At 42.2% G+C, this 16,447-nt stretch overlaps 2 protein-coding genes across 3 annotated transcripts; one reads left to right on the top strand and one right to left on the bottom strand.

Annotated features, from left to right (window-relative positions):
• The first annotated feature begins 747 nt into the window (after nt 1-747).
• On the top strand, nt 748-3,548 carry LOC131219937 (G-type lectin S-receptor-like serine/threonine-protein kinase LECRK3). Its single transcript, XM_058214926.1, has one exon. It carries the CDS (start codon nt 1,108-1,110, stop codon nt 3,508-3,510), a length of 2,403 nt encoding a protein of 800 aa, XP_058070909.1. The 5' UTR covers nt 748-1,107; the 3' UTR covers nt 3,511-3,548.
• A 6,690-nt stretch (nt 3,549-10,238) lies between these two features.
• LOC131219949 (oxoglutarate-dependent flavonoid 7-O-demethylase 1-like) lies at nt 10,239-15,519 on the bottom strand. 2 transcript variants are annotated; one of them, XM_058214934.1, is made up of 4 exons: nt 15,186-15,519; nt 13,687-13,934; nt 11,611-11,935; nt 10,239-10,758 (listed from the first exon to the last, which is right to left on the bottom strand). In XM_058214934.1, the coding sequence occupies exons 1-4, from the start codon at nt 15,426-15,428 to the stop codon at nt 10,504-10,506; spliced, it is 1,071 nt and encodes a 356-aa protein (XP_058070917.1). In that variant the 5' UTR covers nt 15,429-15,519; the 3' UTR covers nt 10,239-10,503. The 2 variants fall into 2 exon arrangements, with proteins under 2 accessions (XP_058070917.1, XP_058070922.1); XM_058214939.1 differs by having other exon boundaries at nt 10,615-10,758; nt 11,646-11,935.
• Nucleotides 15,520-16,447: the final 928 nt, after the last annotated feature.

Raw genomic sequence — 16,447 nt, forward strand, 5'->3', positions numbered from 1 at the left:
CTCTTCATCCTGTTGAGTTACACCAAATCAACGGCTTTGATTAAAGATATAGAAGCAGATTGTGTAAACTCTGTGAGGCCCACCGTGATGTATGTTTCGTCTTATCCACCCGTCCATTCATTTTCCCACTCCATTTTCGGGCATGACCCTCAAAACTGAAGCATATCAAAGGCTCAAGTGGACCACACCATGAGAAAAGGTTGGGATATTGACCATCCACTGTTGAAATTTTTTTGGGTTATTTGTCATCCAACCTGTTCATAAGGTCACACCGACAAGAATTAAGTTTTCAGCCGTGGATGTTCAATTCACGCTGTATACGTGGCATGTTCTACTTGAGCTTATACGTGCTTTAATTTCAGTCTCATGCCTTAAAAAGATCTGGAAAAACAGATAGAGAGCGTGGATAAAACACATGTATCACTGTGGGCTTGCGTAGTTTACTTACCACCTAAGCCTCCTATCATGGTTCCCCACACACAAATCTATCGTTAGCATCTCATCCCATTTATTCCATGTGGTGTAGCCCACATTAGCTGCGCATCTAGCTGATTTTTGGTCTCATCGTCTACCATCATGGAGGGAACCGGATGGATGGAGTGGATTTTACATATACAACATGCTGGGCTATTAAATGAGTTAGGCACGGTGTAGGTGAGCTCCACAGTCAGGGTAGCATCCCCATGGATGGTTCCGGGGTCCCAGCCAAGTCACGCCCCGTTCGATGGGAGCATAGACTTCGGTCTTCACGCACTGCGTAAAACTGGGGTTGCAGAGGAAGCCGGTCCACAGACGGACCCGACCCGAAAGAAGGGCTTTCGTAGACTACAAGGTCCACCTAACAAAGATCATGCGAAGCCTTATTCCCATCGTTGGATTGCACGCATGCCAGAGATTAGGGCCATTAAGTTGTGTTTACTGTGACCAGCCAGATTGCACTTGCATGAGAAAAGTCGTTAGTTAGAGTTGAAATCCAACGGTCCAGATTTAGAATACATTTGTTGTGGCCCACTTGATGAGAGGCCCGTTCTAACAAAAGCAGGACCGTCCATCGATTTATGCAGAGAGGTGGAAGGCAGTTAGAGCTGGAATTCTCTCCTCCCTCCAATGGCTTCCTCTCTTTTTAATTTTCTATGCTTGTTACTTCTCCTTCTCCCACTTCCCGCTATCTCCCAAGCTTACAGGAATATCAGCTCGGGTGATTCTATTTCCGCCACCGAAGACGAAAACCCTTCATGGGTTTCTCCGTCAGGCGAATTCGCCTTCGGATTCTACCTCCTCCCCAACAGAAACCTCTTCTTGCTTGCCATCTGGTTCAACAAACTCCCCGAGAAAACTCTCGTTTGGTCCGCCGATAGAAACACGCCAGTGCAGAAAGGATCAAAGGTGGAGCTGACGGAAGACGGCCGTCTTATTCTCAATGATCATCGAGGCGAAGAGATATGGAAAGCTGAAGTTGTTAGTGGTATTGTCACATCCGCCGCGATGCTCGACAATGGGAACTTTGTGCTGACAAGCACAGATTCTGGTATTAGATGGGAGAGCTTCAGCCAACCAACCGACACCATTCTGCCTTCTCAGACACTGAATCGAGGTAGCGTGCTTTCTTCTCGCCTAGCAGATGCCGACTACTCGAAAGGAAGGTTTCAGCTTCGTTTGGAGGGGGATGGGGATCTCGTTCTTTATCAGGTAAATCTCATGACTGATTTTGTTTATGGCTCTTATTGGCCACGCGACACTAAATATTCCGGTTCTCAGCTCATCTTCAACAATTCCGGCGACATTTACTTCATGCAAACAAATGGTACCATGTTGCATCTTTATCAAGGGAATGAATTCCCAACTAGTGAATTCTATCACAGATCCACGCTTGATTTTGATGGAGTTTTCCGGCAATATGTTTACCCGAAAAACCAATCGGTGAATGAAAATCGGACTGGATCATGGTCTATCATCTGGTATGAGCCTCGTGAAGTTTGCAAGGCGATTGAATCGGATAAAGGAAGTGGTGCTTGTGGGTTTAATAGCTATTGTAAACAGCTATATGAGGATCAGATGCCTAGCTGCGAATGCCCACCTGGGTATTCTTACTTCGATCCAAATAACAAGTCCGGTGGGTGCAAGCAAGATTTCATTCCTCAGAGCTGCGAAGCATATGGATCGAAAGAAGCAGATCAGTTTGAAATGAAGGAGTTGGATCAAGCAGATTGGCCGCTGTCGGACTTCGAACAATATTATCCCATCAACATAAGCAAGTGTGAAGAAGCTTGCTTGGGTGATTGTCTCTGCGCTGTTGCCATTTTCATCGATGGGTGGTGTTGGAAAAAGAAGCTCCCGCTCTCTAATGGGAAGATGTATGAAGGCATCAACAGAGTAGCTCTCATCAAAGTTCGGAGGCGTAATTCAACTTCGTTGGCTCCTCTTACTCCTCCAGGCTCCGCCACTGGGAAGAGGAGAAATCCGCCGAATCTCGTCCTCATCCTGTCTCTGATTCTAGGAGGCTCTGTATTTCTCCTCCTGTCGGCAATCTCATCATTTGTTTTCTGCTCTTTCCGTAAGAAGAGATCCACCATACAGCCAGATTCTACGACCATGTTCACGATGAATCTGCGATCCTTCACTTATAACGAGCTTCATGAAATCACAGACGGATTCAAAGAAGAACTGGGTAGTGGTGGTTTTGGGACAGTTTACAAGGGGGTTTTTGCATCTGAGTATGGAAATTTCGTCGCAGTGAAGAAGTTGAATACTGTGGAAATTGAAGCCGAGAAAGAGTTTGAAACCGAAGTGAAAGCGATTGGCCGGACCCATCATAAGAATCTTGTCCAATTGATCGGATTCTGCAACGAGGGTCTGCACCGGCTTCTTGTCTATGAGTACATGCGCAATGGCTCTTTGGCAAGGTTCCTCTTTGGAAGCTCAAAACCCGATTGGAACCTACGGAAGAAGATCGCGAAAGGGATCGCAAAAGGGCTCAGTTACTTGCATGAAGAGTGCAGAACCCAAATCATACATTGCGATATAAAGCCGCAGAATATACTCCTGGACGATTGTTTTATAGCGAAGATATCCGATTTTGGGATATCAAAGCTTCTGAAGACGGATCAGACCCGAACCAGAACGGGCATCCGAGGAACTAAAGGGTACCTTGCACCCGAATGGTTCAAGACCCGAGCAGTCAGCGTGAAGGTGGATGTCTACAGCTTTGGCGTTGTGCTACTGGAGATTATATGTTGTAGGAAAAACATCGAGGTGGAGATCGGGAATGAAGAGGAGATAATATTAACGGACTGGGCTTATGATTGCTATAAAGAGAGGAGATTGGAGTTGTTAGTGGAGGAGGAAGAGGCATTGAAAGATGGGTTGTGGGTGGAGAGGTTGGTTAAGGTGGCCGTTTGGTGCATTCAAGAAGATCCATGTATGAGGCCATCCATGAGTAGGGTTACACAAATGATAGATGGTTCAGTTGAAGTAAATGACCCACCTGACCCTTCTTACTACGTTAGATAGCTTGGTTGAAGCCCTATTACAGTTCATTATTATTTTTATTTTTTTTTAATTTTTTTTTTCATTACCGTTAATGTAGATGCATGTATGCTTGTGTGTATGTTGGAATATCTTGTATTTGACGTTCAGATGTTTGGGTGGAAATGGAATTTCTTGTATTTCTTCTCCTCCAACTATAATTAATTAGAGAAATGATCGGTTAGAGTCCATCTGTGATCGAAATCTCCACCTGGTAGTCTGGCATTCTATAAACGACGTCATCGGGTCTACAGACCTTTGTTTCTTATAATCGGCCTTTATGAAAAACAATGTAGAATTGTGTAAGTTCACTCCTTGTGTGGCCTGCCTGCATAAGCTCTTTTATTATTATTATGAGTGCCGATCGTCTGTGTAGGCCACACTACAAGAAAACAGTGGTGACGGAAGGAAAAAGAAAACGTCTCAGCTTCATGGTACCCACTTGAATGTTTATTTGCCATCTAACCTGTTGATACCTGGAGGGAAAATACAAATATCAGCTTCATCACACATACCTGGATGAAGGGAAAATACACTTCTGTCGTCGACTGGGCCTTTTCTAATCCATCTTGGCCATGTAATTGTCCGCGACCCGCTCTACATCAACATGAGATTTGGATGTCTCATTTTTTTGGGCTTATGCCCTAAAATGATCTTGGAAAAATGGATGGCCGGCCTGGATAAAACACATACATCACGATGGGCCCACAGAGCACCGTCCAGTGGCTATTGGCTACTGATAATTAACGTCCGTAGGCAACTGGCATCATACGCCACGTCCGAGGGACTCGGGTTGGGCGCCTTGGGACCATTTAGGGACCTGGCTAGAGGCCGACGATCCTGGCTAGGACTATGTAGAGCCAACCGTAACATACGCATTTTATCCATGGAGTTCATTTATTTTCATAGATCATTTTAGAGCATTACCCAAAAAAGGAGGTAGATCGTATGCTCTAGTGGGCCACACCATAGGAAACAATAGGGCTAATGAAGTCTATTGTTGAAACTTTCCTACAAACACAGTGACGTTTATTTGTCATCCAACCTACTCGAAAGGTCACACAGACTTCGATGAAGGAAAAGCACAAAGATCATATTCGACAAGGGCTTTTGTGGCTCCTGAGAAGTTTTCAATGGCAAGCAGTCAATTCTCACTTTTGATTTTTAAAATTTAGTTTGCTTGAGCCTTCAATTGCTTCCTTCTTTTTAAGTTTGGTTTACTTGATCCTTCGATTGCTTCCTTATTGGACTCATCACATAAAATAATCTTTCAGAATAAATAAACGGCATAGATAAAACACATACATCATGATGAACTCTAGAGGGCAACCATTCGTCCGGTGGGATAGTACCCAATCTGTGTCCGTCCATAGGGAGGGCCTGGCTGCCTAATTGGCGTCCCATCCTGAAGAGCCGATATACTCACCCAAGACAATGCTACCCTTATCATGGGGTTACCTTGATGTATGTATTTTCCATCCATACCGTCTGTTCATTTTTTTATATCATTTTAAAATGAGGCTTATTCAATTATCAAGTGGGTAATTGAACACCCTACCATTAAAATTTTCTGAAGGGGCACTTTAATGTCTCCACCATCTAATTGGTTGATAAGGTCACACAAGGCTGGATAATGGGAAAAAACAAATATTAGCTTGATCCAAAACTTTTGTGGCTCATTAATGGTCAATCACCATTGTTTCCCATGTTATGGTCCACCTTATAATTGGATTAGTTATCTGATTCATTTTTTGTGTGATCTAACTCTTTCCTATAGTGTGGCCTACCTAAAGATGAGTGCTCCCATCCTAACTCTTTCCTATAGTGTGGCATACCTAAAGATGAGTGCTCCCATCCTAACTCTTTCCTATAGTGTGACCCACCTAAGTTCTAGACATCCCAAATTTTTCGTTTCTAGGGTGAGCACGAGGAAGTACACCTGATGGACGGCATGGATCTTGGAATCATATTAGTTGAAACCAAGGAAACACTTTGGTGAGGCCTTGATGCAATCCGCGTCTACATATAGGTGGTGAGAGGATCACCTCGCAATCGGCTTCCAGAGGAGATGCGACAATTACTTAATAGGAGGCAGATCGGCACTGAGGTGGGATTTGATTGGACATGTCATCATTGTAAATGAGCCCGTTTGAATATATCACAACTGAATGTCTCTCAAACAAATTGGAAATTATTGCTGCCCCTTCCTCCACGGTAAAGAGAATTGAATGGACGGGCCATAAGAAATAGGCCAGGGTCAGTATGCAACTGATTAACTTTTAAATATGCCTTATGTGGGTTTCACTTTCAACGACAGGTAGTCAGCTTACTATCCAATTAAATCCAGCCACATTATATCTGCACTCTCCATCATATGTAAAAGGGAAATGATTTGGCATTAACGTGACAAGATTTAGTTGATCGAACCACTTTCGAATGGGGTGGCCCAATCAAAATCTTGTCTGCGGAAGTGGGTTTTAATCTGGGGATGATGTATGTGTCTTGTATCCACGCCGCTCATACATTTTACCAGTTCATTTTAGGGCTTAAAAATGTGCCAGATACAAATCTCAGTTATACCACACCATATGAAGGAGTGGTGATTGAACGGACTATTGAGGGTCGAATATTGCATATTAGACCCCAATTACTACCTGAATTTATGAACATAACACCGCTTAACGGTTTATTTTAATCGTGTTTGTGATGCAAGGTGAATCTAGGAGCGTGGACTGGAAAGGATGCTAAAAGCATGGACCTAACGCTCAGGCATCACCAAGGCATTGGAAGGGGCTCCATGGGACCAAGATCGAGGATTTACACGTCAGAGATCAGAGAAATTCCAGCCACTCATCTTAAACAGGCCTAAAAGACGTCCAGAATGCAAGATCATGGGGTTCCCACCATCTGATCGGCTCGAAAATCCATACGTGGCCTGAGGACCATAAATGAATCGTACACGTCAAATTTCAACCCTCGGATCCCTGTGGAAGTGGCCTAACAGACAGATCAGCCACCAAAACAGTGATATGGGGCCCACTTGCTATTAGGATACGTTTCAAATTTGGTCCCCACGGTTAAAATGAGATGACAAAACGGATGGATGGAGCAGATGTCTCAAAAAGATCATAATGGACCCCACATGTACACATGCGTGTACATATTACACTTTCACCGGCCACGCACCGGATCTCCCAAAGTCGGTCAGCGCACGCTGACTGACTCAAATCTCTTTCCTGCGCAAAGGCACCAGCGGACGGACAGAGTCCGTCCGGGTTTTGATTGTGGGCCCCACCCATCATGTATTTTGATAATCTGGACCATCCATTCGCTCAACAGGTGGGGCGTAACCCTCACTTAGGTGTCCTTCTGTTCTCATTGTGCACACATGTGTAAATCGCGATCAAACGCAGGATGGACGGCGGAAGCAAAACATCAATGGGCCACACTCAACCCAATCCAAAATCAATCATCTCAAAACGGTTTTCTGAGGAGAAACTAATGGACGCAGTGGATTTTCTAAGATACCAAGTATGTGAACCTCACCGACTCTCATTAAAAAAACAGAGCTTTCCGTTTCAGTCTCTGCTGCGAAGTCTTGAACAGGGAGATGCGAACTAACGTCGGTGGGCCATCACTTCGATCCGAAAGCATGATCCAAACCGTCCAACATATCTACACAATGATCAAGACCAAGATATAGGTGAGATTGGTTAGTGACACGACAAGGATCGCACTCCACCTTGCTCGGCGTCGGGACAATCTCCGCGCAATCCACTTGGTGGGCCGCCTCAGCTACTAGCCAAAACGGTCAATCTCAGACCGAAATCCCACCATGAAGCTGATGGACAGTGTTGATTCTTCACGCAACACTGATCATGGCCCCCACCAACATCACAGCTCAGTCCGCAGGCCCTGCTTGTGCACGCTGCTGCGTAAGAAGCCCACCAACAGCAGCAACGTGAGGCTCCTTCTAGCCGACTTCTCCAGGGCCCTTCATGGCTATAAGAAAGAAGGAGAGAGAACATGAAGAAGGGGGGGAACGGGAGGTGATCAGGAGGCCGTGAACGTGGAGCCGAGAAGGAAGTGGAGCACGGGCAAGCTTCAAAGAGTTCTTTTCCTTCTCTTTTTTTAGTTTCTGTTTATGTTTAGTTGAGATGTTTAGCCTCGCCATGTTCATGAGTAGCTAAACCTCTTAGCTAGGGCTAAGAGGTGAAGCTTGTAGCGTGATGGGGGACTTTTAGCTAGTGCTTTTTATTTTACACTGAATTGAATTTGATATTAGTTTGATTTTAATAAAATGTTTTTAGTTTTTAATGGTCTGTTGTGACTAAAATTACAATAGGTCTGCGATAGCTTTAAGCATGTTCCTTTCCTTTTTATATTTATGATGTCAGGAAGCCTTATTGTTCACCATCGTCTCCTGGGCATGGTCGGATGATGTTACCCTTCTTAACCTTCATATGTCAATGATTGGTTGCAAATTAGTTTAATTTTATTGGTTGTCTTGTCTCCTGGGCATGGTTTGGTGATGGAATCCATTCTGATTCATACACCTTTCATCTCTTGAAAACTATATCAAAGGAAGTTCAGTTTTGATTTTTATGGTTACACCCTTCAACTGGATGAAAATAGACTCTAAGTCCAGATGAGTTTTTGATGCAGATATAAGATCTCCCTGATCTCTACAAGTGAATCCTCTGAATCCCTAGTTTCCTACCTTTGAATCTACATATTTTAGTTTACTATTTCATCATTATTCCTCAAATCCACCTAATTTAGATTTTATCTTATTCTAGTTCTAGTTATTTTCAGATTACGTACAGGTTTCAATCCCTTGGGATTCGACCTCGGTCTCACCGAGTTTATTACTACATCACAACCCTATACTTGGGGAGTGAACACGGACACCACTATAAAAACTTCTTGAGGGGTAAAAAAGTTTTTCATGAAGTTGATATTTATGTGGTCCCTTCAACCATATCTATGTGATCTTATTAAGAGGTTGGATAGAAGATAAGCATTCTTGTGGGGCCCATGAAGTTTTTAATAGTAGGCGATCAATCAACATTGTTTTCTATGTGTGGTCCACATAAGATTTAAATTTGCTTCATTTTTTGAATCATCTCCTAAAATGAGCTGTCAAAACACATACATCAAGGTGGCCCCACAGTCAGGGATCCATTGAAGCTGCGTCCGTCTGTTTTCTACGTAAGGCAGTGGCGATTGTTGAGGGACTACTGCAGTCTCCGTTACAACAGGTGTTACAACGATTCCTTAAACCTTTGAATCTTGTACTGTGCTGGCCACGAGTCTCCCATGTGAGAGGAATGAACTAGTATCACATGCATTCCACGTGGACACATAGCACATTTGTACGATATCCTCAAGGCTCACCCGGTGGGTCCCATCATGGATGGGCCACAACCAAAAGTCACGCTGATCTTATGACCCTAATAGTGTGATTGGAAGATGTCGTGCTGATCTTGTGATCCTGATAGTGTGATTGGAAGATATTCTTACCGAGAAAATATAAGGTTACGAAAGCTTCAACGAACGGCTCACATTTGATAGACATTTATCATAAGCTTCAACAACTTTCAACTCCTTTCATAGACTTCTTGAATCTACTAATAAAAGCAAGAAAATAGAAATAGTATTGATGAACATTTATAAATTACCTAATGATTGAAATAAACAAATCTATAACCCTTTAAAAAGAGATACTTAAAAGAAATTTAGCAATTAAATTATGATTAAAACTCCCTAAAATTCATAACTTACCATAAATATAAATTTTCTATTTCTAGTAAGCGTCCCGTGTGGCTTAACCACGTTATTCTCCTAATTTTTCTAAACACTCTTTATATTGAACCCAACTCCTGAAGCCAACAGATGAAGAGTTACAATCAAACCAAAATTTATTCTCTAAACTATCTTGGACATGAAAGTGTCTGCGACCCGCTGTACATCACATGGCCCATCCATGATGATGTCTTCGAGATGAACAACCTGGGTGCCGTACTTGTTGCCATCTCACCCTAAGGAGAGCATCTGATATTTCGCGTGTGATGTAGCCACCATCCCTCAGTTGGCCAAGGAAACTGTTCATGTACCGGACACGGATAGTACAGTGAGGAGCTCGGAAACTCTGATCACGTACCGGACACGGATAGTACAGTGAGGAGCTTGGAAACTCTGTGGGGCCCACGATGTATGTGTTTTATTCATGATGTTCATCGTTTTTCAGCTCATTTTAGGGCATGATCCCAAAATTTAAGCAAATTCAAATATAAGTGAACCACACACCACAGGAAATAATGAGAATGGAATGCCTACCGTTGAAATCTTCTTGCCAGCTACAAGTTTAGGATCTAGATAATATTTGTGCTTTGCAACCTTATGAACAGGTCGAATGACAAATAAACAGTAATGTGGGCCTTAGTAAGGTTTTAATGTTAGATGTCATTTATCTATAATAGTTGATACATCAAAATTAAGGTTCATGCAACCTGACTTGGTAGCATATTAGCCATCCATTTAAGCTCAATTACTTTTCATCCTATAATTTATCATTTTAGATGGCTGTTACCCAAAGACCAAGGGCTATTTGTCCACCCGATAGATCTGGGCCAACATAGTAAAGCCGGACACTGCATTACACATTCTCCACTGTTTATGGACTTAATATTTTCTTGCATCGAATTCACATAGAACCCAAAAGCTATGTTCATTAATTATTTCTTTCATAGTATAACAACAAGTGTACCCATAATCAGGAGTGCTACAACATGTAAATATAAAATACACAAGTTTGGATAGAATACACAAATATATATGTCATGTACGCACACACATATATGCATATCATACACTACAGATCAGGCACACACATTCAGACTAAACAAAGCAGAACTTTAGTAAATAGCACATGAACCTCTTGGTGCAATTTGCTAGAAATAAGATGTTTTCCTACCGTTAGGCGTCGATCTTCAAGATGTCGATGAACCAAGGTTCATCATAGTAGCTGTTCCGGCTATAGAATAGATTGAAATACTCAGCATGACTGAGGGTTTTGAAGAGGGCTGGATTCTCTGGGTTGATAAGATCGTGGGCAGGCTCAATTATGGCATCTTTATGAGGATAGCAGAAGGTGACGATCGTTAGCCTCTCCTTCAAACTATTTACAACCACTCTGTGATGCGGACTTTGGTAAATTCCATTACTCATTACCTGCATAATCAAGAAACTAAGGGGATTATCAAATACTCATGGTTGGAATTAGAATGGTAATCCAGCAACTGTGAGAAACTAATAACTATATGTCTGCATGCCATTTCTTCTTTAAGGTGTGTTTGGTTGCACCAAATATCATGATATTTCATGATTAATAAGTCTAATTTGGTGCAAATTTTCATGATAGTTCATGAAATTTGATGCAACCAAACATCCCCTTTAGCCAGAATACCAAGGCCTAAATGGCCCTTGAAGAACAATCAGCTACATCCATCTATTTTTAACAACATGGCTCAGAGACTGCAGATTTGCAGTTCTGTTTAGTGTGTGTTTCGGTGATTGAGCAGCATTGACGCTTTCACACAATGCTGTTTTTTTGTTCCAGAATCAAGAAATTTGCATATGCCCAAGCAGACATTTATCCAAATTTGGATTAAAGGAAATGCTGAATCACCCAAGTCATGATTTGGGCCAGCATCCAAACCAACCTATCAATCCCCACTTTGAAAGAATGAGCCAAATCACATTCAGGTGCGCATTTAAAGCACAAATGTAGTGAACAAAGTTTCCTTTCCGAATAAACACCACAACCTAAATGGATTGATAAAACTCATCCTGGTCATATGCAACTCACACAAGCCAACTTGAGCTAAGTGGAGTCCAATCTGGTTCAGAACCATGAGTGAGAATTAAAAATAGGGGGTGACTGATCCCGACTCAGCCAAGTCACCACCAACTTGGCCAAGTTGCCACTTGACTCAGGACTGAACTGAGTCAGTCGGACTCATCTTAAACCTGTTGAGTGTGTGGGAGTTTGCATGCATGTGCCTGTGACATTAGGTGTGTTACCGTTCCAATGTTCCCGACAATTACGAGAAATGCACCAGAGAGCATCTTGACGGGGACCCAATATCCATCTTTTCGAATCTGTAAGCCTTGTGTTTCGTCGAATTCGAGTAGGATAGTGATGCCTGTAAAGTCTGCATGTGCCGCCATGCCGACCACTTGCTGTGGTTGAGGGCAATGCGGATAGTAATTCATCCTTACATGGTATAGTCCATCTTCAAAATCCTTGGAGAATTTATGGGCCTCTAGCCCAAGGCCCTTGGCCATGAAACCCAGCAGGGAAAGTGCTAGCCTCTTCACCTCTCCCGAGTAACAGTCTAGAGCTTCCCTGTTTAATGAGGAGAAAAAAAAAGTTTCTTTATTAGAGATTTACTAATTCCACACACTGGCATCTGAGTTGTTCATCAGGTGGGATGGAGAGGAAATGACACGGTAGAGCCTGAAGAACTGGAATATGGTAGGCCTATCTCTCCACAGTACACGTGGAAGGATGATGCATCAATCTGAATTGTCCATCTAATACAATTCACAATACATATATTAAATAATCACATTCATCACTGACCGTTGCTTCACCTAATGAATTTTGACTAGCAACTATTTTCGTTTACTAGTATGGCTTTAAAGGTCACTAACCAAATGATGCTCATTAGGTCGATGTGTATTGCAAACCATTTTACATCCACAATATGGGAAGTAGGACAGTCCAATTGATGCATCAAGATATTATTGTATCACCTGATAGACTACCTCACATGTTTTCTTCTAGTATTTTAGACAAATTGAAAGTACACAAATTTTCATCATGTGGTGTTGTACTCTTGCTTGTTTATCCTGATGATTTAATTCTGACAATAAATGATATAGTCGGAATTGCAGAGTTTCAGCAAGTTCTTCAATCATCTTTCCACATGAAAGATCATGGCTATCTTACATACTTCCTCGGATTGGAGGATTCGTATACTGATTAGGGATTGGAATTTTCCTCCGATAGAATCTTTTTTAACAAGCCAATTCTATTACTTGTTCGGTTGATACAGGGTTTATTGGGAAACATGGGAAAAGTATAGAATTTTGTATTAATTCCTCAGGTTTTTCATTTTTTGTAAAAGAAAGGCTAGGGAATGGTAATGATGGGAAATGTAAAAAACCAACTAAAACCTCTAACTAAACTTGTTTCTAATTAAAAAGAACCATGGAATTACTAAACCAAGAAATATAAAATCCAGCAACCAAATTTGATAATTTGTCATTGACACTTGATATGCAGGCACTTAGAAATAGTATATCTGAGATATAATAACTCAAATTAAACCTACTACATTGTGGAATCTACTGTTGCAGAGTTACAGCCCAAAAATCAGGTTGTTTGAACAATCTAACTTGTCATTGGTTGACACTTCTCATTTTAACCATCCAATAAATGTCCACTAATTCAATAGTGAGGTAATCAAATAAGTGTAATATTTGGTTCATAATAGATACAAGGGGAATAATCACATACATTTTGAGAATATTCGAACTGTGTATGGTCGATCCCAAAATATATTACAATCCATAACTCAGTTGAGCAACACCAACCAAAACATGGAAGGATATTGAGTAGGGGTTGCCATAGAAACTTTCAAATGGAAATGTGTGGTCTACAGTGCCATGTATATGCCATCCAACCTATCCATCAAGTGTGCCCCACCAAAATTAAAGGACACACTGAAACTCAAACCATTAAAAAACTCATGTGGGCTGCAACAAGTTACCATATAGGTTTGGTGGGTGATTATACATTGCTCCCTGTGGTGTGTCCCACTGACCTTTTGATCGGGATGATTCTTGGGATGTGTGGTAAAAATGAGGAGGTGCACCAGGTGTATAGGTTGGATTCCATATGAACATCATAGGTGGGCCCCACATAGCTTCAATGTATGGTGATTAGTAATTACTGTATGTTTGAACATTTGTGATCATTCCCTTATATCAAAATTAGTTCCCAATAATGTCTCAGTGCCTGCGTATCATCCATCACACTCCACCAGATTATCAAAGTTTTTTCTCACAGTTTATTGGCATGACTGTAATTACCTGAATCCTTGAGGGCGATCTGGCCAGAAATTATATTTCCTGTCTTCATACGGAAGGGCATTGATGAAAAGCATATCACTCCAATCTAGCTTCTGTTCTTCTGAGTTTACAAATGTCTGACCATACCCTTCTACACTTCCTTCCTTCTGTGCGTAGCGTTTCTTTTCTTGGAGTGGAAAGTTGAAGAAATCTCGGCTCTTCTCCTTCATACTTTTAACCAGCTCATCCGCCACTCCATGGTTAACCACCTATACATTGCCACAAATATAGACACAAATTACGAAAACGCCACTGCTTCAAACAAGGTGTGAATGATCCTATGTTTAGAGCGAAACTATGATACTTTGGGAGGGTAAGATGGATCATATGCAGGCGCTCAGAAATTGCAAGCGTGGCATACTGGCATTTGTGCAACTAACACTAAACTGTCCAGATACTGGGCCTCGGATTAGATGGTTTCTAGAACAGCAATTATCCTAAAATCATTATTTCTTAACGGATTGATTAGCTGATATAAATGGACGGTTAATAATGAACGTTCAAATTTTCATAAAACAGATGTTGAAACCATTCTATGAACGTTATTTAGGCTTATTTTGATGATTTTTACCGTCTAGTTTGAGTTTTACATGTGTGCCACGCGTGCAAATGGATGTACTCGCATATCATCCCTCATACTTTGACAGAGTATCTAATAACATCGATTCCCTAGTGGGGGTGGCTAACAGTGAAGTGTGATCTGACAGTAGGTGTATTAACAAGCTAACGAAAAAAGAGAGAGAGAGAGAGAGAGAGAGAGAGAGAGAGAGAGTATCTAATAACTTTTAAAAAGAGGGATAACTTCAAACACTTCCCCTCATGTTTGGAATTTGGATGAATCCCAGGGAGCGGATTACGTGCAGCCCTTAACATGCGCCCACCTTTGACCTTGATGTAGGTATTCTATATCCACGCCGTCCATCCGTTTTGACAGATCATTTTAAGGGCATGAGCCTGAAAATGAAGCAGATCCAAACCTTAGCTGGACCATTCGGCCTATTGATAAGGTTATATATATGTGTGTGTGTGTGTGTGAGAGAGACCTTATCAATAGGCTCTTTTGATCCAAAACTTTCATGGCTCACAAAAAGTTCCACAAAAGTTTTTAATGGTCAAACATCACCGTTTCCTGTGGTATGGTCCAGCTGAGGTTTGAATCTGCTTCATCGTTTGGATCATACACTAAAGGCGAGGGTAATTTTGTCATTTGGTGTAAATTATTCCTCCAACATCTCTGGCAAGGAGGTACTTAAAAATAAAAATTGGGCAAGTGGGCCATTGATCGGCGATCCAGACTGTTGATCTGATGGGACCGAACGTGGGTGGGGGATTCTCTTCTTGGATATGCTATTATTAGTTGAACGGTCCACCTCGAAGTCTAAGGCAGTTAAACCTCTTTCATCGATTGTTTTTTTAATAAAAAAGAACAGTAAAAAATAAGCGAGATTTTTGTGGAATACCTGAAATGCCCCCCAATCTCTGCAAACGGAATAGAGCTTGTGCAGCTCTTCCGCTTGGGATTCTGCGTCCAACAGCTTAGACATGTCGACCGTAGGTATTTGGAGGAAAGGGTTGCAGGGATTGCTGACTGGGTCATCCACGTCATCCCTGAGATACCTACTTGGCACTGCATCTAACGGCTCACTCGCGAGCTCTTGTACACTTGGCACCGGCAGATTCCGTTGGAGGCTGAGAAGAGTCATATTCGGCTGCAGATCGGACAGTAATGGAAAGAAGAGGAAGAAAGCGCGTCTTGGAGATAAAACTCATGACCGGTGAATACCGGTCTTCTTGTACGGTAAAGATCAAAGATGCCGTCCCAAGACCAAGAGCCCCGTCTGCCGGACGCGGATTTGGTAGTGAGCCCCCATCACCTGTGGGGAGCGGATTAGGTGAGACCCCGACTCACCCAAGAAGGTGCGGCCCATACCGTAGCGCTCCCCCCGATAAGCGGATTGGCTGGTGTACACCAGCTATATAGCTGCTGCAGGTACGTGTCGTGCGAGGACGAGCACTGACGCTCCTGGAGCTCCGAGTTGTACGAACGGTTCAAAGGAGATCAAAGTTACATGGGCCCAACGGTGATGTATTTATTATATCTACACCGTTCATCTAATTTTAGAGATCATTTTAGAGCATTATCCAAAAAATGAATCATGTACAAAGATCTTCTCGACCACATCACAAATAGTAGTGGAGATAATGATTTTCACCGTTAAACAATTCATAGGGCCCACCATAATGTTTATTTTCTATCCAATCTGTTCATAAGGTTACAAAGACTTGAATGAAGAGGAAAAATAAATTTCATATTGATCCAAAACTTCAGTGTCCCTAAAAAAGGTTTCAATGGTAGACTTTCAATCCGCCACTGCTTTTTACAGTGTGGTCCACTTGATAATTATTGTTGGGAAAAAATATGATAAAGTCCGAAGATCCGGTTATGGAATGGACCAACTCTACTGACAACGCTCAGGATTTCGAGGCGAAAAGCTTGACCGGGACAAAGAATGAAAAAGCTTAAAGGAGATGCTTAACTCGGATCACGAGGAATAAACCCCAGTCGGGACTTATAAAGTCACGAGCCACATGGCCAAGCATATGAGATGCAAGTTGACTCGGAAGAGGAGGCAGTAACATCTAAAAGGTCAATTCAGGCCTGAAGCTTAAAAGCCACCCGACTGACCATAAAACTGACCTAATTAGGTCGGTTGTAAGGTCA

This window comes from Magnolia sinica, chromosome 1 (genome assembly GCF_029962835.1).
Source record: "Magnolia sinica isolate HGM2019 chromosome 1, MsV1, whole genome shotgun sequence".
Taxonomy (NCBI): Eukaryota; Viridiplantae; Streptophyta; class Magnoliopsida; order Magnoliales; family Magnoliaceae; genus Magnolia; species Magnolia sinica.